Source organism: Diachasma alloeum, unplaced genomic scaffold, assembly GCF_001412515.2.
Source record: "Diachasma alloeum isolate Michigan unplaced genomic scaffold, Dall2.0 Dall_scaffold_00860, whole genome shotgun sequence".
Classification (NCBI taxonomy): domain Eukaryota; kingdom Metazoa; phylum Arthropoda; class Insecta; order Hymenoptera; family Braconidae; genus Diachasma; species Diachasma alloeum.
This window is the reverse complement of record NW_021680981.1, coordinates 127,220-151,035: the sequence shown is the minus strand read 5'-3', so window position 1 is coordinate 151,035 and position 23,816 is coordinate 127,220. Positions and strand designations below refer to the sequence as shown.

The 23,816-nt window shown below is 40.9% G+C and overlaps 1 protein-coding gene across 1 annotated transcript in view; it reads right to left on the bottom strand.

The window, feature by feature from the left end:
• Positions 1–4,231: 4,231 nt before the first annotated feature.
• The window catches only part of LOC107045005 (delta-1-pyrroline-5-carboxylate synthase), a 99,016-nt gene continuing 79,431 nt past the window's right edge, over positions 4,232–23,816 (bottom strand). Inside the window, exons 3-4 of the mRNA XM_015267094.1 lie at positions 14,418–14,708; positions 4,232–4,609 (exon numbers count right to left, since the gene is read on the bottom strand). Of these exons, the coding sequence (XP_015122580.1) occupies positions 4,451–4,609; positions 14,418–14,708 (450 nt within the window). The 3' untranslated portion in view covers positions 4,232–4,450. The remainder of the gene's footprint in view (positions 4,610–14,417; positions 14,709–23,816) is intronic.

Here is a 23,816-nt window from a genome sequence, read left to right as displayed (position 1 = left end):
TCGAGGTGTGTCTATGAGAAATGGTATGCCGAATAATGGTCCTCGAAAACATGAATCCGCTGTAGTCTTGATGCCAGTGGCACCCATTGGGTTGCTTATAAAAAGCGAAATAAAGATGTCATTTATTTCGATAGCTTTGGCAACTTGCGTCCACCTTAAGATTTAGTAAATTATCTCGGTGCTGGTAGTATAGTGAAATACAATAACGAAAATTAACAAGACTATGATACAATTATTTGTGGACATTCATGCCTCAAATTCCTGTCTGATCAATTGTTATAAAAGCCGCGATCCACGCCGTTGACAGATCAGTTCAATGCTAACCATCATGGTGACTCTTTCACGTTAACATTCTCGGCTACATCTTCTGTACTGCAGGCATATTATTTTCCACTGATTGAGTTATCACCTTTGAAAACCTACAGTGTAAGGCTTGTGTCATTCTTAACATTCATTTCAATTCCTAATAGTGATGAGGGACATAATAAATTCTATTTCGTGAAAGACACTGAAACTGTTCTCACATTACAGCCTGGGACCTATGAAATTGAGGATATTGAGAAGCAGTTGAAAAAACAACTTGAAAATGAAGGTGTACAACAATTCAGCCTCAAGGCTGATGAAATCACTCTTAAAACGGTTATAAAAATACCACGTGACATTTTCATCAACTTCATTCCATCGGATTCCATTGGTCGATTATTGGGGTTCAAACCGGATGTTCTCCACAGTTCAGGTTCTTACCAGTCCGACACGCCAGCATCAATCATTCATATAAATTCTATCCGTGTTGAATGTAACATCACTGCTGGAGCATACATCAACAACGAACGAGCACATACTATACATGAATTCTTCCCAAGTGTCCCGGCAAGATATAAGATCATCGAAGTGCTAGCTCAAGTCATTTATCTGCCAATCGTCGTACAGTCAATAGATCAATTGCAAGTGAAAATTGTTGATCAAGAATGACGTTTAGTGAATTTTCGTGGAGAAATTATAACAAAAAGACTCCATATTAGAGCGAATTGGAGGATGAGCATTATCTTCCAGAGTAAGGTTGGTGGCAGCTATAAAAGCCATACATCATGCCGAAAGTTCCACAGTCAACGAGCAGCCCTCAAGGGGCTCACATCTCAGAACGTCAAATATCTGAAGAGTCTGGGTCTGAAACTTTGCGGAAAAGCAAGAAAGTAAAGTTTTGCTGTATCGTCGTCGCTTGCTGCTGTTTACCATGAAAGAAATTCTAAAAATTCAAAAACCAATCATTTTTTATGAGTCCATAGCTCATTATGAGATTCATGCTCATCAGCCATTTGCATCATCAAGTTTAAACAATAATGATGAAATTTGAATAGCTGTGCAGCATCAAAATTTATACGTTTTGCCATGCAAGAGTTCACCCTACATCTGTGGTCGTCTCACGAAGGCTGATGGCATCACTGCTGCTGCAGCAACAAACTTTGTCAACAATGCCATTTGTCACTTATTTGAGGAAATCCGCTATGAACTGAATGCTGTGGAAATCGATCGCTGTAAAACGTTGGTGTGAGTACTCGAATGAAAAACTACATTTCCCAGAATCCGAGTCAAACATTTTTATTGGAGAATGCTGGTTGGATTTTACAAGAAAATGGGAAAATAACTGACGATGCAGGATATTTTGATCTCTCTATTCCTCTGAGTATGATACTGGAATTTGCTGAAGATTACCAACGGATTATCATCAACGCGAAGCATGAGTTGATTCTCACTCGTTCACGCAATGACAACAATGCTATTTTACAAGCCCAACCTGCTCAAGGGGCACACGCAAATGACTTCAAAATTTCACTCACCAAGCTCGAATGGATGATACCCTACATCAAAGTTGCAGATTCTCGTAAAGTTCAACTGTTGAATTATATTGCTAAAGATATAGCTACACCTATTAGCTTTCGAGCTTGGGAGTTGTACGAGTATCCTATGCTACCGAGAACCTCCAAACATGTTTGGGTAGTGAAATGTTCAACACAATTGGAAAAACCACGCTTCGTTATTGTTCGATTCCAGAGCTCTAGAAGAAATCAAATAACCAACAATGCCAGTGAATTCGACCATTGTAATATTCGAGATTTGAAACTCTTCCTGAATTCTCAGAGTTACCCCTATGGAAACCTCAATCTTGATATTACACACAATCAGTACTCTCAACTCTACAACATGTATACCGACTTCCAGAATTCGTACTACGGTAAGGGGCCTGAGCCCTTGCTGAACAGGGATGCATTCTTGAAGACAGCACCGCTCATCGTCATCGATTGCTCCAAGCAGAACGAGCTCCTGAAAACTGGACCTGTGGATATTCGACTTGAATTCGAATCGACTCAGATATTCCCCAATACTACTGCAGCTTATTGCTTGATCTTACATGATCGAATTATTGAATATCATCCTCTCAGTGGTGGAGTGAAGAAAATGATTGAAAAAAAAACATTTTATATAATCATCTATTGTTTCTATGGCATTAATGAATCAGTATTCACGGCAGGTACACGCGACATCGTGCAGATTTGCTCTGTTGGTCCTGTTGATATGGTCAAATCTGTGGTTGACGCGAACGTATTCATAACCACGCAGCGCCAAATCAACATACTCAGACCAACACTCTATGCTTATGCCGGGGCCATACTTGACGTATTGATCTATTTTCGAGATAAGTGCGTTGGCCGTACGACCGGGTATCGCGGCAACTATCAATCCTCTCGATTGCCAGTCGTTTCATCCAAGTTTAAGCTTATGACCCCCCTGCCCCCAATAGAGCTCACCGGTTTCGACTGCTACTCCTCTACCCCCTATTTTCACGGTGATGCAGTCGGCTACCCACTGATCCAATAAATCATTAATCCGGCGAATGACCCCATGGACTGTTGTTATAGAAGTCCTGCTCGCTTCGGAGATTAACTCCTGCGTGCATGTATCGTCCTAATGTATAAGAATCTACATTTCATTTTCCTCCATTTACGGTGTGAATCGACAATAGTCTTAGATCTCTGACGTCTAAATCGTTTCAGCTCATAGTGCGTGTACATGAGTTCGTCACATTCCGGACAACGTGTCTGAATCATAATTACGCCTTTGTCTCTCAGGAATTCAATTGTTAATTCATCCTCTCGGCAAAGAGTGTACAAGTCTTCCGGTATCATGACGGCTATGTTTATTCGAGCCAAAACCCCCTGAAAAAAACACCGTGTGCACCGCTATTGATTTTAAAGCTCCAATTCGTAAAATCTCTAATACTTGAGCCTGACACTGGCAATTTATCAGAATAATATTTCAAAATGTGTGGAATATAATGGTTAATTGAATTTATAGTTACATTGGAGTAGTTATATATACTGATTAACCAACATCCACCGTATGATTCAACAATTCACGATGATATCAAGCTCTGTTTGATCGTTGCAATCATACCTAACCAGAGCCGACGGAACTGACGAGTACAATCCACACTCTTATAACATTAACGAACAATGATAATAATCATAATTCCTTACAGATTACTTCATAACAAATGATCTGAGAATTCTCCTTAAACAATAAATGTTTCCTGACCGTTTGACCGTTCACCCTCAGAAATTAGATGGTCACCTGAGTCACAATAATCCGGACTTAATGTGGAGACCCTAGTTACATTCAGGGTCCGTAGGTATATCCCTGTGATCTCTTACACCTAATTCCATCCAATAGCGGCGTCATTCACTTGCCCACAGAATGCCCTCCATTCCGCGGGTACCATTCCAACGATTGAAATGAAACATGGCTCGCAACTTATACGTAACTTCAAACTCTCTCCTCAAGGATTGAATCTCCTTTCCGGCTTCATGTAGACTCCCTCCAGGCTAGAGATCCATGCAATGAGCAATACTGAAGTAACTCAATATTAATCAAACAAAAAGTATAAACAAAAGATCGAAACGTAAAATTAAAAATTTTACTCTTGCTTCACTAGTGTTATTACTCGCCTGGACGTCTTAAATTATTATCGTTGAATAGTCGAAAACAAAATAACACATTACAAAGCACAATGTTGATGAAACTTACTTTGTATCAAAATATTTTAGATACATATCGGATACATGAAAGATCTATCTCAAGTACAAAAGAAAAATGTAACATAAATATTAATCAGATATATCTGCGCCTATGAATATTTCCGTGCGGAATATTCGGAATGTTGACAGGTTCCAAGTTTAAGGATCAATAAGTAGGAATATTTCTTTATTCGATTACAAGAATAATGTAGGTGTAGGACAAAATAAGCCGGTCTCACCTTCGCAAAATTTTTGATATGCTTGAAATATTTTTTAGCACTGATTGCTGAAATTTTACGATTATATAAAATTCGTTGACTTTATTCACAATGGAATTGAAATGGTAACAGTCAAACGAAGTGAAGTTCGACATACTTTCAATGGGTGGGGAGGGATTGATGTATGTATGTGTATGGTCCACCCTCAGCAAAGTCTTGGACTGCGTGCCCGTTGCCGTGAAGCACCCATTTGGTCGTTAAAAGGCTGTCGACACCAACTGGACCCCTTGCATGAATTCTGGCGGTTGAAATTCCGACCTGGAAATTTTTAAAAAAGTATGAAAGTCGTTATTCAAAAAAGCATCCATTAACAAATGTCATGGCGGAAGGTATGCATTTGAATATATTATGCGGTCGGGTCTAGTTTTAGTGGAATGCTTGGGAGATGGGCGAGATGAAGATGGATGGGGAGAAGGGCGATAAATCATTTTACGTGGCATTGGTTACAATACGCCAATTCAATCAAGAATAAATTATAGACCAGGCATGCATGCGAGCATGCAACGTCGTCAGGGTTTTGTGAGAGATATTCTAATGGTCTTGAGTTGAGAACGGGTTCGACTCCGTCAGTCGTTCAAACACAATGTTAAAACCGTGGAAAATCCTCCACGTCATAACTTTCAATAAATAAATTTTTCGGCTTATTTTAAATTTCAAATCTTTCATGATATTTTTTCTGAATTGGATGTATTTTTCTTCATTTTTCACTATTAATTTTATCTCCCTAGATGCCCTATTATCTCATTTTCTAGAAAACTTACATATCGCGCTCTGATCACTCAAGGAGGTGCCTTTGACTCATGTTAACAAAAACCAACCATTGCCTTTTTATTCTTATTGAATTGTTTTTCATATTGCCTCGAGTAAGATCGATTGAAAATGAGACGTGTTTCGCGTTGATTCCAAAGTATAATTCTTTCAAAATCTCTCATTATTTATTATTTTCAAGTTCAATTATTAATAACTTTTTTATTCATTTTTTAATTATTTATTTTAAATCAAAAGCTGCGGTATGTCTTCTGACGTAACATATATACCGTCTTGAGATGAGCTTCGTTGATAATGAGCTGAGCCAACTGAGAGTCCCGAGATATAATGTCGTGATGCTCATTTTCGAAGTCAAGTTGAGCGAATTTGAGTCATCCACCAGGGTGACAGACTTTCTGGTAATACCAAAATTGCTGTCAAATAAGTGAGTGGATTCAATGGTCTCAGTTTCTGCCCTCTGGAAAGGGCTATTAATAGAGAGATGTACGGCTGATCGGCTTTTATCCAGAAGAGTTGAACTTGTTCGATGTTACCAGGGTTGAGCACTGTTTTGGACAAAAATTCAGGGATTCTCCCGAGTCGAGCAACAAAACGCTGACAAATGGTAGTGATCCTAGCGAGCTTGACGATGGACGAAAAACGATGTATCAGATTCTAGATCTCTGGACGCCGGACTTTATAAGGATATATTTCCCCGGGTTGTTCACCCAGAAAAAATCCAAATTCTTTGTTTAGCCTTCTCTATCACTCTTTGGTTGGGCGCCAGCAAAACCTTTACAAAAGGTTCGACGGAAACCGGCCTCTGAGGCAATCTCGTCTACTCAGAGGACTGTTATGGCTGGACAAGTGAATTGCCCAGTTCATCATCAGCATGACATGGTACAGTGAGCAATGCCCACCAGGAGTATTTCTATTACTTCTTAAACTCTTTACAATAATTCTAAGAGTTCAAATATCTATTTGACGGGATTGCAACCCGTAATAAGAAAATCTCGTTACCCACCTCCCTCCTTAAGAGAGGTTTCGTCCTGAAAACTACATGCTTCATGTCAAAATCTCCAGGAGTAACTACTTTTTACTTCCCGTCTATTCAGTCAAGGGCTCTTTCAAAGCTTCCCTGTAGGGCTCCATGTGCACTATAGCGGTGTCATTGGTATTACGAACCGCCATATCGGACACCTAGTAGAAGTTACTGGAATGTTTCTTGGTCACCACGAAAGGTACATTGAACGGTTTGTTCAAGGATGCTGAACGATGCTTTCCAAGATGTGACAGCTCATGATTGCGAACTAGGACTTGTTCGTCAACCTCGAATTTACCTTTTCTATGGCGCGAGTTAAAATCTTATACCTGTCGGTCATTAGTTTCGGCTAATACATGTCTAAAGGCCAGTCTCAATGTGTCATGGCACTCCATGCACTTGACCCAGGCTTCGATTGGTGTTTCTTCAACTTCAAAATCTCCCTCCAGCTCCACGGCCGATTCGCTTGTGTTAGGCATGTCAGCGGCTAAGATATGGTTGCAAACTCCGATATGAATCGTCCATACCAAGCTGCCATTCCCACGAAACGGCGAATCTGATTCAGATTCTTTGGCACGGGCAAACCAACGACTGCCGATGTCTTCTCGGGACCGACTTGCAGTCCTTGGCTGCTCACGACGAAACCCAGGTATTTTACCTCGAAACGACAGGACAGTCTTTTTTCTCGCTATGGTGTGAGACCGTGACATCTCGACTTATCGAGAACTTTTCCCAACCACGTAAGGTGTTCCGAAAATGTCCTGGAGACATTATTATGTCATCCAGGTACATGAAAACGTATGGATATATTTCTGGACAATTTATTTATCCAGAGCTTTTTGGAACTAAGTCTGGCGACGCCTGGACCACTACCCAATCTTTTATTTTAAATTGGACAGATGGTGCGAAAACAAAATGAGTGTGTTATATCCCCGGACGTGAGTAAATTGTTTAAATTTTATTTTTATCCTGAATAATTTCCTCTAAACTGGACTTCAGACCAGTGTAACTATTTTGTTAATGAATTAGCAGCTTGCTTCGGGATGGTAAAATGGAGAAGAAGATATACCACCCATGAAACATTGATATAATCCCTAAATATCCCAAATGTCTAACATGAGGTCCATATGCCCTGGTTAATTATCTAACAAAGGCCGAACAAATTAAAACTGAACTTTTTTAAACTTTCATTAAATATTGATTAATCTTTGGCGTAACATTGGTTAAGCCCTGATTAACCTTCGACTAAACCCCGATTAAACCTATACTAAAGCCCGACCAAACCCCGATTAACCCCTGACTAAACTTCGACTGAATCTCGAATAAACCTTTACGAAACTCCGACTGAACCCCGCCTAAACCCTGGCTAAACTCCGACTCAATCCCGATTAAACCATGATTAAACCCCGATAGAATGTTTTTTAAGTCTATAATTTCACAGCAAATGATACGGTCGCCACTGTCTTCGAACTCGACCGAGATAACATCTAAACGAATATTTTAAGCCATGATTGAAAACATGTCAATGATTATTTTTTTTACTGATTGTCAAAAAACTGAATTTAAAATAAAAGCTCACATACATATAGGGACGCACGATACGCGGTGATATATCGACAGGTCCGATATTCCATCTTGATATATCGATATTTTTTAGCCGATACTTTCAACGACCGATATATCCCCTTTCGAGATCCCCTAAAAAAATCCTCCTTCGAGATTCTCTAATATTTTTCATTCATTTTCATTGAAAGTTTAAAAAATCAAGAAAATATTATTTGAAGAAACTCTCGGTAATCGATCTTTTCATCCTGAGAGTTACTAGATCTTCGGACACTTTTTTTCCATGTTAATTTCCCTAGGTGTTTCGGAAACTTCAACCGAATTAACATACGAGTCATCATTTTTTCACACACCTGTACGGAAAGTTCGTACTTTGCTCCCTCCCGCGGGACTTTCCTCCCGCTCATCAAAGAGCAAAATACGAACTTTCCTTTGCAGGCGTGTTAAAAAATAGCCCTTGATGCACAATATACTATTTGAGGGCTCAAAATGTATGACACTTTAAATATCAATATTTATTAGAGTTCTCCATAATTTCTCTAGACATTTTTCAGTTTGATGAACGGAATAAATATTTCCCCTAGATTTCCAGAATGACAGGTCTATTCTGTCATGCTGTTTAGAACGCCATGCTTCCTTGAAAGGAAACGTTAAGGCCCGGATGGAGGTTCCAGCATCTTCTTTACCCCTCCCCTGCTATTTCCCATGGTGACCGGTCAATCGATCACGGCCTTTTTATCACAATCAAAATAATCAAGGCAAAAATATCACAAACCAAAGTATCATGACCCAAAAATATCATAATCAAAAATATCACGAACAAAAAGATCACAGCCAACGGATCACAAACAAAAATATCACAGTCCAAATGATCATAAATAATCCTTTAAGCCTCCTCGTAGTATAAAAATTGAATTCTAATTCCAACGGGTCTTTCTCCTCACGTATCAATCAGATAACTCAGGAAATACCTATTATTTCCATGAAAACTCAAGTTGGTGAGCGAGATATTTATTGTTGGGTTGTTATTGTTTACTCTTGGGTGCCTTCCGTTCGGAATTGATCATTTTAATCAGTATCATTCTGGGATTCAGTCGGTTCCCATCAAGACCGTTGACGTGGGGCTCAAGTTTGTTCTTAATCAACAAGGCAAGCCTATGTTGTTGCATCAAGGATATCTTTATACACGTTTTCGAGCTAATGCTAATTCTATTGTATGGCGTTGTCGACAGTGGAAGGAGGCTGATTGTTCAGTGTTCATTCGCACTAGTTCCGACAAAAGGACAGGTATGGTTTTGTCAATTATGTCTTCTTTTCTCATCGTTCTCATCGTTGGGCTTATTCATTTACTCGTCACAGGAGTCATCGTTGGCGAAGCGCTCGAACATCCTCAACATACTCCTGATGTTGCTGTTGTAGAAGCTCTGAAGGCCATCAATAAATTGAAGAAGAAAGCAAAAAAATCAGATGAAGTTCCCAGTCTACTCGTTGGTTCAGTGGTGGGCCGAATGCTCGAAAATGCTGCCGTAGAATCGCCTACCCATTTTAATTTGGCGAGAACAGTTCGACGTGTTCGTGCTGCTGTCAACCCACAATTACCAACTCCACCTACACGTGAGGAATTAGTCATCCCTCATTTCTTCAAGACGACTTCTCGAGGTGAACCATTTTTGATGCACGATAATGGTGGTGCCGATCGTTTTTTGATATTCTCTACTGCGCAAAATTTAGAATTTCTTTGCACCTGTACACAGGGGTTTGGAGATGGAACATTTGAAACTGTGCCTTCCATTTTTTCTCAACTTTACACGATTCATGGGATTCGGGAAAGAAAGGCCATCCCCCTTGTATATGTTTTGGCACCAAATAAAACAAAACGTACCTATCGACTTACTCTCAAGTAGATTAAGGAGCAGGTCGGTGAGTTTCAGCCAGAACGTATGGTTGTTGATTTTGAGATGGCCTTCATACAGGCATTCACTCGCTACTTTCCCGAGACTATTATTTCTGGTTGTTTATTTCATTTTGGCCAGTGTCTCTGGCGCAATGTCCAGTCACATAGATTGCAAACATGGTATCGTGAAAACTCAATCGTTGCAATTAATGTGAGGATGCTCATGTCCCTGGCATTCGTTCCCCCTCATGATGTAATTTCTGCATTCGAACAACTAATTGCAACGCCATTTTATACGAGGAATGCTGAGCGATTGGCGGGATTTTTGGAGTACTTCCAGGATACCTGGATTGGTCGTAAGGTTGATAACAGACGCAGAAGTCCACGCTTCTCCATTGATTTTTGGAATTGTCACGCAGCAACAGTGGAAGGGCAGCCACGAACCAACAATGCACTCGAAGGCTAGTACCAGGGTTTCAATAAACGTGTTCGAGTGAATCATGCTACTCTTGGTCGCTTCATCAATTCCATGAAGATCGAACAAGGTCTCACTGAGGTCGTGATGTCCAATGTACTGGCTCACCGCGTTGTTGCAGAACCTCGTCGAAGAAAGTATGTGGTAATTGATAGCGTTCTGGAAGCTCTAGTGGAGTCGTATAATGCTGACGATATCATCGTCTTCTTGAAAGGTGTTGCATTTAATCTAAAATTGTAACGTGTTCAGAGCAGTGGTCCATTCATGAAGAAATAATTTTGTCATAAATAGAGTACTTTTCAGTTAACGATTTTTCAGGATTCCTCTTTCTAATTTCAAAACCCTTCTGACCCTTTTGACATCTTCTGACTGCCTTTCTTCCTTTCTGACCTTCATTCTTCTGAGTTCTATTCGTTTGTGATATTGTTGTTTGTAATGTTTCAGCTGTGATATTCTTATCGGTGATATTTTTGCTTGTGATATTTTTGTTTGTGATATTTTTGTTTGTAACATTTTTGACGTGATTTTTTTGGCGTGATATTTTTGTCCGTCATAAAAAGTACTGTAACCATTTCCCATCATCTAGATATGGTGGATAATGGTGGATGAATACCTGCACTTGTTGTTATTGATTCCACACACAAAAGGATGTATTTTTTGTACAAAAACAGTGCCAAGAAAAAGTTTGGGTTGGTTCTTACTGGGAAGTAGAAATTTTTGAAAAATACAGAGAAATGAAAAAGAGAGCCAAGTCAGCAATGTCGAATGAACGAATATAGTGGACAATCAGATTTCTAGACGAAAAATAGTTTCAAATCAAGAAGGATTTTAAAAAAATTCTTCATGAAATGAAAAATTAGTAGAAGGAGGACCAACGTCCTTGGCGCGGATCAAAAGATGATGGATTAGCTTGATACTAAACAGTGAGTTGAAAAACTCCGCGCCAAGAACGTTGGTCCTGCTTCGAGTAATTTTTTATTTCATGAAGAATTTTTTTAAAATCCTTATTCGATTTGAAATTATTTTTCTTCTAGAAATCTGATTGTGCACTATATTTGTCTATTTGAAATTGCTGACTTGGCTCTCTTTTTCATTTCTTTGTATTTTTCAAAAATTTCTACTTCCCGGTAAGAACCAACATAAACTTTTTCTTGGCGCTGTTTTTGTATAAAAACATTTGTTTTTGTTTTTTTAAGAGAGATTTCATAACTTTTTTCAAAAGAAGCAAGGAATCGTTTTGATATCCTATAAATTTTGTTATTTCCAATTCAATTCGGCTCGTTCATTTTTCACACGATAGATCATCTTTTCAATTAACAATCGAAGCGAAACAAATAATTGTACTTCACAGTCATCATTTCCACCGACTTTCAATTACTGATTCCAGATTTTCCGACTCAATTTGCTTCTTCCGGAATTTATTTAAGCACGGAACTCAATTGAAAAATACCTGTGAAATTTATCGTCCATGCACCAAACTCAATTTGTAAATTCCCGGGCTCCCTCCTTGGTGTCTGTGGCTGTATTGCAGTGCTGCCAACTCCGTAATAAAAAAAATGATAGGAGATAATGTGAAATACGACAATGTGCATGTGATCCCGTTGCTATGTGCGTAATTTTTTAAATATTGATTGGAATAAAAAAAATAGTTACATCAATGAGAAGATGGTGGTCGATTTATATCATGTAACTAAGATTATTTTTCATGTACCTTGTTACATTTGTATTTTGTTCAATGGATATGTATCGGAGGTAGTGGAGGGGGTAGTTGCTTCGTATATAGATACACGGCAGCGTTCGGCCAGTTTTGCACAGAGTCAAAACTTTTTCTTGGGCGATACGCTGCCGCATATCTCGATAAATCGTGGAAAACGAAGTCAAGTGACAATTCTATATTATTATTCTATTTTTTAATTATACTTTCGTTATGATCTGATGAGAATTCATGAAATATGAAAGTCAGAACGAGTCGGCGGTCATTTATTTTGTCATCGCGCCGGGAGATAGACAATTCTTGCAGATAGCGTCACCGTTCATGGTGTGATCGACAGCTGATCGCCAGCTCGTTCTGACCTTCAGCTTGATATTTCAGCAGATTGATAAGTAAATTGAGAATTTATCATTCATAATCAGGTGAAAATGAATGACAATGAAGGTAGCCAGTTGTTTTTCCTTATTTACCATGGAATACTCAAAAAATGCAAACCTAACACTTGAATTTGTTCTTTTTCAAGTACTAAATGAGGTTAAATGAAATCGTTTTCCACAGATTGAACGTGACCTTATTAATTATCTTTGTCATTATATAAATTCCGAAACATATACGATTTATTTTCGTATTAATGACGAGCTTTTTTTCACCAAAACCGGATTGTCAAAATTTTAATATCTCCAATTCTGTGAGTAGTTTCTTGCTAAATTCGGATGATCTCAAATTCCATTGGATGGGATAGGTAGTCGGTATTCTCGAATTGGTACCATAGAGAGACATAGACAGGGTTGGGCAAATAAAATACCACCGGTATTTTACCAATTTTTTTACATGTAAAAAACAATCAATTTACTAAGGAGGCTTTAGACCTTGTTGACCGCTTTTGCGCGTGATTGAGAACAGCACAGTTATTCTGAAGCGAGATTAGCCCAGTTGGCAGCGTGGACGAGCTCCCCTGTTATGTGCAAGTATTGCAAGGGTCAAATATCGCAATGTTCATACTTCGCGAAAATCAAACATCACAAAGGTCATCCCTTGCGAGGGTTGAAGGTCGCAACGGTCAAACGATAGAGCTAGGCAGGGGAATCTTAAAGGTCAAATGACAACAAGCGGCAACACGGGAGTAGAAAGGACTATCATACGGTTCCAATGATTATGAGAGTCAACAGTGTGGCAGTCAGAACAATCATGACGATCCAACGATTCTGAGGGTCAAACAAAAAGAGTAAACACGAAAATCGTCAAGGGTTTAACGGGATACATGATCCTCGCGAGGTATCACTCTTGGGATGTCTGAACCTTGCAACGTTGGCCCCTTGTGAGGTATAATCGGTGCACCATTTGGCCCTCACGAGGCAGGACCTTTTCAAGATATGAGCCGTGCGAGATTTGACCCTCGTGAGGTATGACCCTGTCGATATACGATTCTCGTGATGATATTTTCGAGGTATGACCCTCATGATGTTTGACGCTTGCAATGTATAACCGTCGTGGAATTCAGTCACGAGAATTACTACACTCATAGACAGATAAGGGGTTCTCTACCAGTTATTTACCGTTTTCACCATGTTGAGGTAAATTACCAGTATTCTACTATGTACCGTAGAAAACCCCGATTTTCACTGAATGACCCAACTCTGCTAGGGACTATTGGACAAAGAGAGAAAACACAGAGTCTAGACTGAGAGGAAAAAATATTTTTGCCACATGTTCATTTACAAGTTTGAGGGAAACATATTTTTTTTCACAATCGTATTTCTTCAATTGAATCATTCCCGTATGCTCCTGATTAGCATTCGATTATGAGAATTATGCTGCTCTTGAAGATGACTAAGTTCCACATAACCTAGGGTGAACTCCTCCGATTATTATTTATTTTTCCTAAATTTCTCATTTTCTAGAGGGAAGAATTCCGATTAAATTTACAATGTTGAAAATTGTTCAGCGAGTTCACTCTAGGTCATCACTAACATGATCATCTTCTAGAGCAGAATAATCCTCAGAATTGCAACCTAATGAGGATTGCCTGGGAATGACTCGACTACAAGTGACATGCTGCACTGACTCCTCTTCTCGAATACCACATGAATCAAATGAATAGTTTACAAGCGCATAACTAATACAAATGTTCGAATCGTAATTTGAAAATTTATAAAATTTTTTTAGAAGTTTTTGAAATCTTATGAAATGTTATGAATTCCCTTGAAGTCCCTGGAGATCCTTTGAATTTCCTTGAAATCCCTTGAAGTTCTAAATAGACGTCAGAAATCGTTGAAATTTTAAAACCTAGTGTAGACTGTTTTCCAGAGTGATTGTCCCCTCGCTCATAGCATACCTCACGATCGATTGATATGAGAGAAAACATATAAAAACATTCAACAGAATTAAAATTTTGGGGGTACACAGCCGGATTAATATTTCGCGAACTCGGTTTCATGCTGTTACCTGTAATTACACAATACTTATTTTCGACTAAAGAATAAGTATTCATATTTCGAAATGATTAACTAGGACTCTCATAATCATACATACACAACCTTCATTTTCCGCCATGCGGATTATTGTCAAATTAAGGGTTATCTTATTCTCACGACTTTCCTTACATTTCCAATTTCTAATCATCTTCAACATTACCTCAGCACCGAGTCCGAATCGATATCCATCGGCAAATCTGGAACTCGCATTATGGAAAACACAGGCACTATCGACCTCTCTCTGGAAGTGTTCTGCCGCATGTGAATCCTCCGTTACAATAACGTCTGTATGGGAGCTTCCATACTTATGAATATGATTAATAGCCTCATCCAAATCTGGCACAACTTCAATAGTACACTCAAGTGCTCCATACTCAGTCCGCATGCTCTTGGCGGGAGGTGGTCCGAAGGTCAATTTCTCCTGAAGATTCGCACCAGAATGGATTTTTACCTGCAGATCATACAGTTTATAGCTTTACGAATGACTGTTAACTGTTCAGCCGTGGAATCATGTTCCACTTACAACTTATCAAGTATGAAAAAAACTATCGAGGCAAGAATTTACAATCCTAACAACTGGTTCTAAAAGTGGTCCAACTTTGACGTGTCGAAGCCGGGTAGTGAGGCATGGACAAGATTTTGGGTATTCCTTGGAAAGTCTGATCAAATAGATGCTGCTAAAGATACTGACATAACTCTAGTTCGAATCTCAGCGGGAACTTGATGACTCAGGACTAGTTTTATCAATGTTGGATGTATGTATTATGATTAAGGCCCGGTTGGAGAGATTTTTGCCCGAAATGTCCCTAGAAAATTCCCCAGAAAATTGTCGAAAAAAAGCATTTTAGATGCAATGTTGGATCTGGAGGGGGGGAAATGAGTTCATATATTTTTAATATTACTTAGAAAATAACCCAAAAAAAACACCACCATCCCCCCCTAGCCAAGTCACAATAGTGTGACACCCTGTCAATATGGCGAGGGTAATTATCAAAAATAAAAACACAAATTCCAATTTTCACAGACACTGCACACTCCCGAGACCCAATTAGCAGCCCGTGAATTATTTTTTACTATTTTCCGCGAGTTGTTCCGAAGCAATTAGACGCCGCGAATTCCCATAAAAGACTTGTAAGTAAATGAGGCGATCAGCTGTCGCCATACTGTTTCCCTCAGTTACACTGGAATTTGTCAGATGACGCCACCGAAACCCCCGAATCGCTGCGTACGGAAATGAGAATTATCGAGTGGATAGCTCAGGAGTATAATACAATGAGGGCCCATGGGTACCAAGCATTCGTGCATCTCACTCCCATTCGTGGAAATTGAGCAACACTCCGTATTCCACCATCCTACAACCACCACAATAATAATAATAATAATAATAATAATAATAATAATAATAATAATAATAATAATAATAATAATAATAATAATAATAAGGCTTAGGGAGTGTGGCGAACCCATCGCCCGGCATGTCCTCAATAGCCATGGTGGTGTCGGGCTAACCACCCGGCGGTACCTATACCCGGTTTCGTCATCGAGCCGCGGCAGAGCCTCCCACAATCGGTCCCTCTCGGACGGGGACCGCGGATCAGTTAGGAGGGGTGAACGATCTGGATCCAATGGTAACAACCCGGCTGTACAAAGGATTAGGTGGACGGAAGAACTCAAGGAGGACCTCATGCAATGTTGGCAGGATAGCGAGCCGGCGCAGGTAGGCTACATGGCGAGAATGAGGGACTTGTGGTGCCGTATGCACCCTGAGTTCTCGCATTTCTCAAGTCAACATCTGAGAGATCAAGTCAGCCGCTTGCGTCAGCAAGGATATGAGTTACTGCTCGTTCCGCGGGGGTTGATGGACCTTCCTCCTCTTCAGGAAGAGAATGGTACACAGCCGGAGCAGCCGACCCAACAGGGAGATGAGGAGCCTGAGAGGGCTCCGAGAGGGATAGGAACAAGGCGGGAAAGAGTCACGGGGAAGTTTCGTCTCCAGCCATAACAGCTCTCACCGGACATCAATTTGCTCGACCTGAACTGGGCTGTGTATGATGCGGCTCTCCGTCTGAAGCCTCGAACCCCAAGAGTGGGGTCATTTGAGGAGATAATGAGGAGACGCATCGCACAGATCCAAGGTAAGATCGAAGAGGCAAAGAAGCAAGCGTCTCGCATTCAGTGTGTGATGGACTTTGTCAACAGTGGTAGGGCTTTCACGGCGGGAATTCGCAGAATATCTGCGAATTTGCGATACCACCATCACACACTGAATAAACAAGTCTTCCTCATGATTAAGGAGAGATTTGTTGAGAAGGTACGCGTTCTGGGGACTACGAAACGGTCTCTAGAGAAGCGGTTGCGACGGGTGGTCGACAATTCTGTCTCCCACTCCGACCCCAATCGCTGGTTCGATCCACCCGCGCCTGCACCGGATAAGATGCCTTCAGTCGAGCGGGTTGAAGAGTTCTGGGGGGGTCTCTACGGTCAGGCCCCCAATCTCATGGTGGAGACTCCAGCCCTCAAGGAGTTTCGCGCGTTTTGTTGTGTACTTCGTCGGCAGCCCGCGGAATTCTCGGGAATCACTCAGGAAGAGGTTCGATCTACTTTACGAGTTATGAAGAACCACGCCGCTGCGGGTCCTGATGGCATTAACGCCTTTTGGTGAAAGAGGTTTACCTCTGTTCATGACCATCTGGCCCGGATATTCACGGCATTTCTCGATGGTAGTGAGCTTATTCCTGAGTGGTTGGTAGAGGGGAGGACTGTGTTGCTCCCTAAGAAGGGAGACTTGTCCAATCCGGCGAACTATCGGCTGATCACGTGTTTGAATACACTTCATTAGCTCTTCACCGGTATCCTGAATGAGCGTATCCTCCATGATATACAACCAGTGTGGCAGCAGATACATGAACAGTGAGGAGTGAACCGGGGACTGTCAGGTTGCAAGGAAGATCTGTTTGTCGATCGCTGCGTATTGCGCAATTCGAGGCAGTACCATCGCAATTTGTCAGTTGCCTGGGTCGACTATCGCAGGGCATTCGATAACGAGTCATGAACTCATTTTCCTACTATTGGATTGCCTTGCGGTAGAGGACCACATAGTGAGGTGTATAAAAGATCTTGCACCACTTTGGAGAACGCGCTTCACCATAACATCTGGTGAGGGTAAGCTGACTTCGAGGTTGGTGCAGTATAGGAGAGGAGTCTTTCAGGGTGATACTCTGAGTCCTCTATTATTTTGCATCTCACTAATGCCGCTATCTGTTGCGCTGCGTTGTGTTGGAGGGTACCAAGCCGAAAAACCGGGTGATAGGAGGCATCAGGTCATTCATGTGTTTTACATGGATGACCTGAAGTTATTTGCCTCAGGAGAGCGGCAACTCAAGCTTCAGCTTGATACTGTCGCAATGAATTCTCTTGCGGTCGGCATGAGTTTCGGATTGGACAAGTGCGCCGTCTTCCATATGANGGGAATTCGCAGAATATCTGCGAATTTGCGATACCACCATCACACACTGAATAAACAAGTCTTCCTCATGATTAAGGAGAGATTTGTTGAGAAGGTACGCGTTCTGGGGACTACGAAACGGTCTCTAGAGAAGCGGTTGCGACGGGTGGTCGACAATTCTGTCTCCCACTCCGACCCCAATCGCTGGTTCGATCCACCCGCGCCTGCACCGGATAAGATGCCTTCAGTCGAGCGGGTTGAAGAGTTCTGGGGGGGTCTCTACGGTCAGGCCCCCAATCTCATGGTGGAGACTCCAGCCCTCAAGGAGTTTCGCGCGTTTTGTTGTGTACTTCGTCGGCAGCCCGCGGAATTCTCGGGAATCACTCAGGAAGAGGTTCGATCTACTTTACGAGTTATGAAGAACCACGCCGCTGCGGGTCCTGATGGCATTAACGCCTTTTGGTGAAAGAGGTTTACCTCTGTTCATGACCATCTGGCCCGGATATTCACGGCATTTCTCGATGGTAGTGAGCTTATTCCTGAGTGGTTGGTAGAGGGGAGGACTGTGTTGCTCCCTAAGAAGGGAGACTTGTCCAATCCGGCGAACTATCGGCTGATCACGTGTTTGAATACACTTCATTAGCTCTTCACCGGTATCCTGAATGAGCGTATCCTCCATGATATACAACCAGTGTGGCAGCAGATACATGAACAGTGAGGAGTGAACCGGGGACTGTCAGGTTGCAAGGAAGATCTGTTTGTCGATCGCTGCGTATTGCGCAATTCGAGGCAGTACCATCGCAATTTGTCAGTTGCCTGGGTCGACTATCGCAGGGCATTCGATAACGAGTCATGAACTCATTTTCCTACTATTGGATTGCCTTGCGGTAGAGGACCACATAGTGAGGTGTATAAAAGATCTTGCACCACTTTGGAGAACGCGCTTCACCATAACATCTGGTGAGGGTAAGCTGACTTCGAGGTTGGTGCAGTATAGGAGAGGAGTCTTTCAGGGTGATACTCTGAGTCCTCTATTATTTTGCATCTCACTAATGCCGCTATCTGTTGCGCTGCGTTGTGTTGGAGGGTACCAAGCCGAAAAACCGGGTGATAGGAGGCATCAGGTCATTCATGTGTTTTACATGGATGACCTGAAGTTATTTGCCTCAGGAGAGCGGCAACTCAAGCTTCAGCTTGATACTGTCGCAATGAATTCTCTTGCGGTCGGCATGAGTTTCGGATTGGACAAGTGCGCCGTCTTCCATATGAAGAGGGGCAAGTTTGGTGGCGAGGTGGATGATCTTCAGCTTGTGGGTGGAAGCGCAATACATCATCTTGGCGCCGAAGAGTTGTATCGATATCTTAGCTTCAATCAGCGTTCCGTAGTGGAAACTGTGGAAGTCAAAGAGACTCTTCGCGAGGAATATCGGCGGCGGCTCAGGAAAGTTTGAAAGTCCGAACTTTCCGGCAAGAATAAAGTCGCAGCAACGAACAGGTTCGCTGTCCCGGTGCTTCTTTACTCATTTGGTGTTCTCAAATGGAGTGGATTTGAGCTGGAGCAGCTGGACAGAGATATCCGCAGGCTGATGAACATTCATAGGAGTCTCCATCCACGTTCTTCGAATCTGCGGTTGTATTTTCCGCGACAGTGTGGAGGACGAGGATTTCTCAGTTTGGAGGCTCTTCATGATCGTCTAGTCCTCGGTTTAGCTTGTGACGTCATGAATGGCTTGGATTCACACTTGGAGTTCGTGCATGATCATGAGCTCCATGGGGTTCAAGCCTTTCAATACAAGGCAGCGGATACGGCAGCGGCTTCCCTTGGTTTGGACTTTCATCGCGACCGGGATGGCCAGTTAGCTAGTGATTCATTAGCCATCATGGCCAAACCTCGGCGTAGAGTGACCATCAAGGCGCCGGAGCAGTCCACCTTGCTCCGCCAGCACGTTGATAGGCCCGTGCATAGTATATTCTTCCGCCATGTGGAAGAGCAGGGTCTTCCCGTCCAGCTGACATTCGCCTTCTTGAAGTCAGCTGGCTTGATGTCTGAAACTGAGGGTTTCATCTGCGCATGTCAGGATGGCGTGATAAACACTCTTGTCTATCGAAGTCGTGTAATGGGGATGCACGTTCCGGATACTCGATGTCGGATGTGCAAGCAATCCCCGGAAACTTTGGTGCATCTTTTGTCGGCTTGTCCGACTTGTGCAATCACGAGTTATATCCACCGTCACAATGCGGCTTTGAGAGTGCTGTATTATCATTTGCGGCACTCTTATGGGATAGACAGAACGCCGGCGCTGCCTTACGCTCCAGGAGATATTGAGTCCGTTGTCGTGAACGAGAGGTGTAAGATTTACTGGAACTTCTCGTTCGCGACTGTCAGGCCAATCGTTGCGACGAAACCTGACATCGTCCTCTTCGATTTTGATGACAAAATCATCTATGTCATTGAATTCTCAGCTCCGGCTGAGAGCAGCATCACAGTGGAAGAAGAGGGGAAGCGGCTCAAATACCAGCCACTCCTGTTTGAGCTACGTCAAATAAATCGGGGATTCAAAGTAAAGTTGGTTGTCCAGATAATTGGCTCTCTCGGGGAAATGAAAGAGTCATTCGTATTTGCGCTGAACACCATCCCTGCATGTAGGCGTCAAGCCTTCATTTTGGCAGGCCAAATGCAGAAGGCGGTCATTCTTGGATCCCTCCGTCTACTTAGACAGCACGATTCTGGACTGCAGTAGAGCTCACCCTCTGGTTGGAGGGAGCACTACTGTAGAGCGATTAGGAAAATTTTGTATCGTTTGCTGGGCGGTCTTCGAGGTGAAGTCGGAACCCTCGAGAATCGTTCAGCGATCTCATTAACGAGTGTAAAAAAAATAATAATAATAATAATTCTCAAAAACAAAACAAACACAAAACAACTGAAAACCACCGTATTTGCGCTAAATTTCGGAAAAATCTCCAATATAGAAAATTTGAGAAAATTCGCTGTTTCTCTAATCAAAAATCCGATTTTCAAAAACAAAAAAATCTAACTCTCAATTCGCAAAAAAAGTCGACAGTTGAATTTTTAATTCTCATTTATCTCTCAATTTATTCATAACTTTTTTTCAGAGTTGAAAATAGAATTATTGATTCTGAATAATCTCGCAATCTAATCTCAAGCTTTTCTGAGAGTTGAGAACTAGATTTTTTCTTTGACAATGGGGTTTTTGAGTCTAAATTATCTCAATTTATTTTCAGATTTGCATTTTGAAAAATGAATTTCTGATTTTCAATTGTCTTTCAATTTACACTCAACTTTTCCACAGAGCTGAGAATTGGTTTTTTTTTAACAAGATTCAGATAGAGCTGCGAATGCATTACAAGACCCATAATATGACGATCATGTGACCATCATTGACGGTCATATGACGAGACGTTTTCCACAATTGTCACAATGTCCCCACTCTTCTATGACCGTCACAATTGGCCAAGAAAAAATGACAGTCATTTTTTATCTAGACAGATGCGACCTCATTTTTTTATTATCAATTTATATTTGAATTCATTTTGCATTAGCCTAATATGCATTTTGAAATCAAAATTACGGTCATTTTCCATCTATCTAGAGATGAAGCTATTTTAGAAATGAGTTTGACCGTCATTATGTATCCATATAGATGGTTTGACAACAATTTGTTTAGAAATTATTTGTGGCAATCATTTGTAGTTACAACATTTGTGCGTCACATGACCTTTATTTTTTGGTCACATGACGCGATCTCAAAAGTGACTGTCATTTTGCATCTCCAATTCAGAATCATTGAGAAGCAACAATGCTATTTTCAAAAGCAAAAAAATCATATTTTCATTTTTCACAAAAGTTGAAAATAGATTGAGAGATGATGGAAAATCAAAAATTCATTTTTCAAACACAAACCGGAGAGTTTTGCAGAGTTTTTAGAAAACTGGATAATTTCCTCGAATTTTTTATAAAAACGCAGAATTTTCGCAAATTCTTTAATATACTGGAGAATTTTCTCCAAAAATGGAGCATTTTCTCGAAAAATGAAGAATTTTGTCGAATTCTCTAGAAAACCGGAGGATTCCCCCGAATTTATTAGAAAATCGATGAATTTCATCCAATTTTCTAGATAACCGTAATTCTTCCGAACTTATTGGAAAATCGGCGAACCTCGTGCAATTTAGTAGAAAATCGGAGAATTAGCTTGAATTTTCGTGAATTTTTTAGAAAATCGGAGAATTTCCTAGAACGTTCCCAAAAACCCAATAATTTTCTCGATTTTTTTAGAAAACTGGAACATTAATTCAAAATTTTTAGAAAATTGAAGAATTTTTTCGATTTTTTTTTGAAAATCGACGGATTTTCTCGGAAACCGGAGAATTTTCTGGAACGTTCTCGGAAACTTGGCTCTTGCGGACCAAGTTGAGACTTGGACTCTCGATAATTTCTGGTCCTTGAGAGAAAATTCAGGGTTAGTTGTAAGTTGGAGTGATGAGGCGTAAAATGCTTTTTATGGCAGTCGCTCTCTTTACTATCAATTTTACTATCGGGATTGAAAATTTGATTTTTGAAGTTCGATTCTCAGGTTACTCTGAATGTACCCTCAACTTTTTTGAGAGATGAGAGTTGGATTTTTGGTTCTCAATTGTTTCCCAATCTACTCTGAGTGAATTGAGAGTTAATTGAAAATGAAGAATCCAATTTTCAACTTTTTTGAAACAATTGAGAAATAATTGAGAATCAAAAATCCTATTTTCAGTAGTAATACCGCTAGTGCTTCAAAATTATCGGATATTTAAAATTATTCGGATTGTGTTAAATTTTGCAGGTTTAAAATCTCGAGTACTAAGCACGAGGCATTTTTCTGCAAAATTTGACACACTTGTTCCTAGGTAACGAAGCGATCGCAAAATATCCGATTAATTTTGAAGCAGTAGTATTTGACGGATTATTTTTCCACTCGGATTTCGGCCAAGCAGAGTGCAGTGAACAGCATCCAGATACATTTACACAGCCATACATTTATAACCCACTTTTTTGTTTAGCTGTCACACAGAATATTAAACGTGAAATGCGTTGAAAGATGAGAATCATTTGAAAAGCTACTAGTGAATTTCCGTCGGAAATTGTTTAGAAATTTGCGAAATATGTAATGATTTTTCTTTGGCCTCAACAAATACTCAATAAACCCTAACCCAGAAGTCTCGATTATCCAAACACGGCCAACTCATTACCTTCGTTCTCGTAATCCGACAAGTCTGAAACGCCAAAAACCATAACGCTAACACTGGACTTCGGGGACAATCAGCAGCTCATCCAATCCTTATTTCGTGTATTTAGGGCGCCAGCCGATTTTTAGCAACGCGGAATCGACAAACCGCAAACGGAACCGTATTTTCTTAAAACTAAATACTGATCGTCCCCAAAAAGCCAATAACGACAAGAAACATATCGCAACCCATAAGCAGAAATGTGGATTACGAGGATACGGGATTTACTCGGCTGCTCAGTGTGCGGGTCGTGGAGAGAGGGGTGGATTCGTGGACGAGAACATCAATTAACAAAACCAATCATCGATCGAGAAACCAATAAACCAATGTCTTAAATTCCAAACGGGATAGGTAAGGTCGACATTGAATAATAAACACAATTGTACTGACGTGTTTCGCTATTGCCGATATTAATACAAAATCGTAAATTCGTACAAATACAAAATTACATCAAGGTGACTCAAAATAATTTTAACTACTCTGAAATGATCCATTAAACTCCAAAAAGACTCGAAAGATGTGAATAATAATTTTAAGGATGGAAAAGAAAGAAAGCGATCCCAATCCAAAGCTGATAGAGAGAAGCAAAGGTATTGTCCACGAGGGGAACACGAATCCGAGAGAGAGAGACTATAGGAAGGTAGCGTACGTGCGAGAGAGAGAACGGATGAGGTAGCTACGTGAAATAAAAAAAAAAGAGAGCTCACGAAAAGGTACCTTTTTTTCTTATTTTCGACTGTAATTAATCGAATTCCGAATTCTGGAGCGCCTTTGTAATGGTTTACTTAATTCTTATGCCATTTGTAACCCATTAAAATCGGGAATCTCATTCACCGA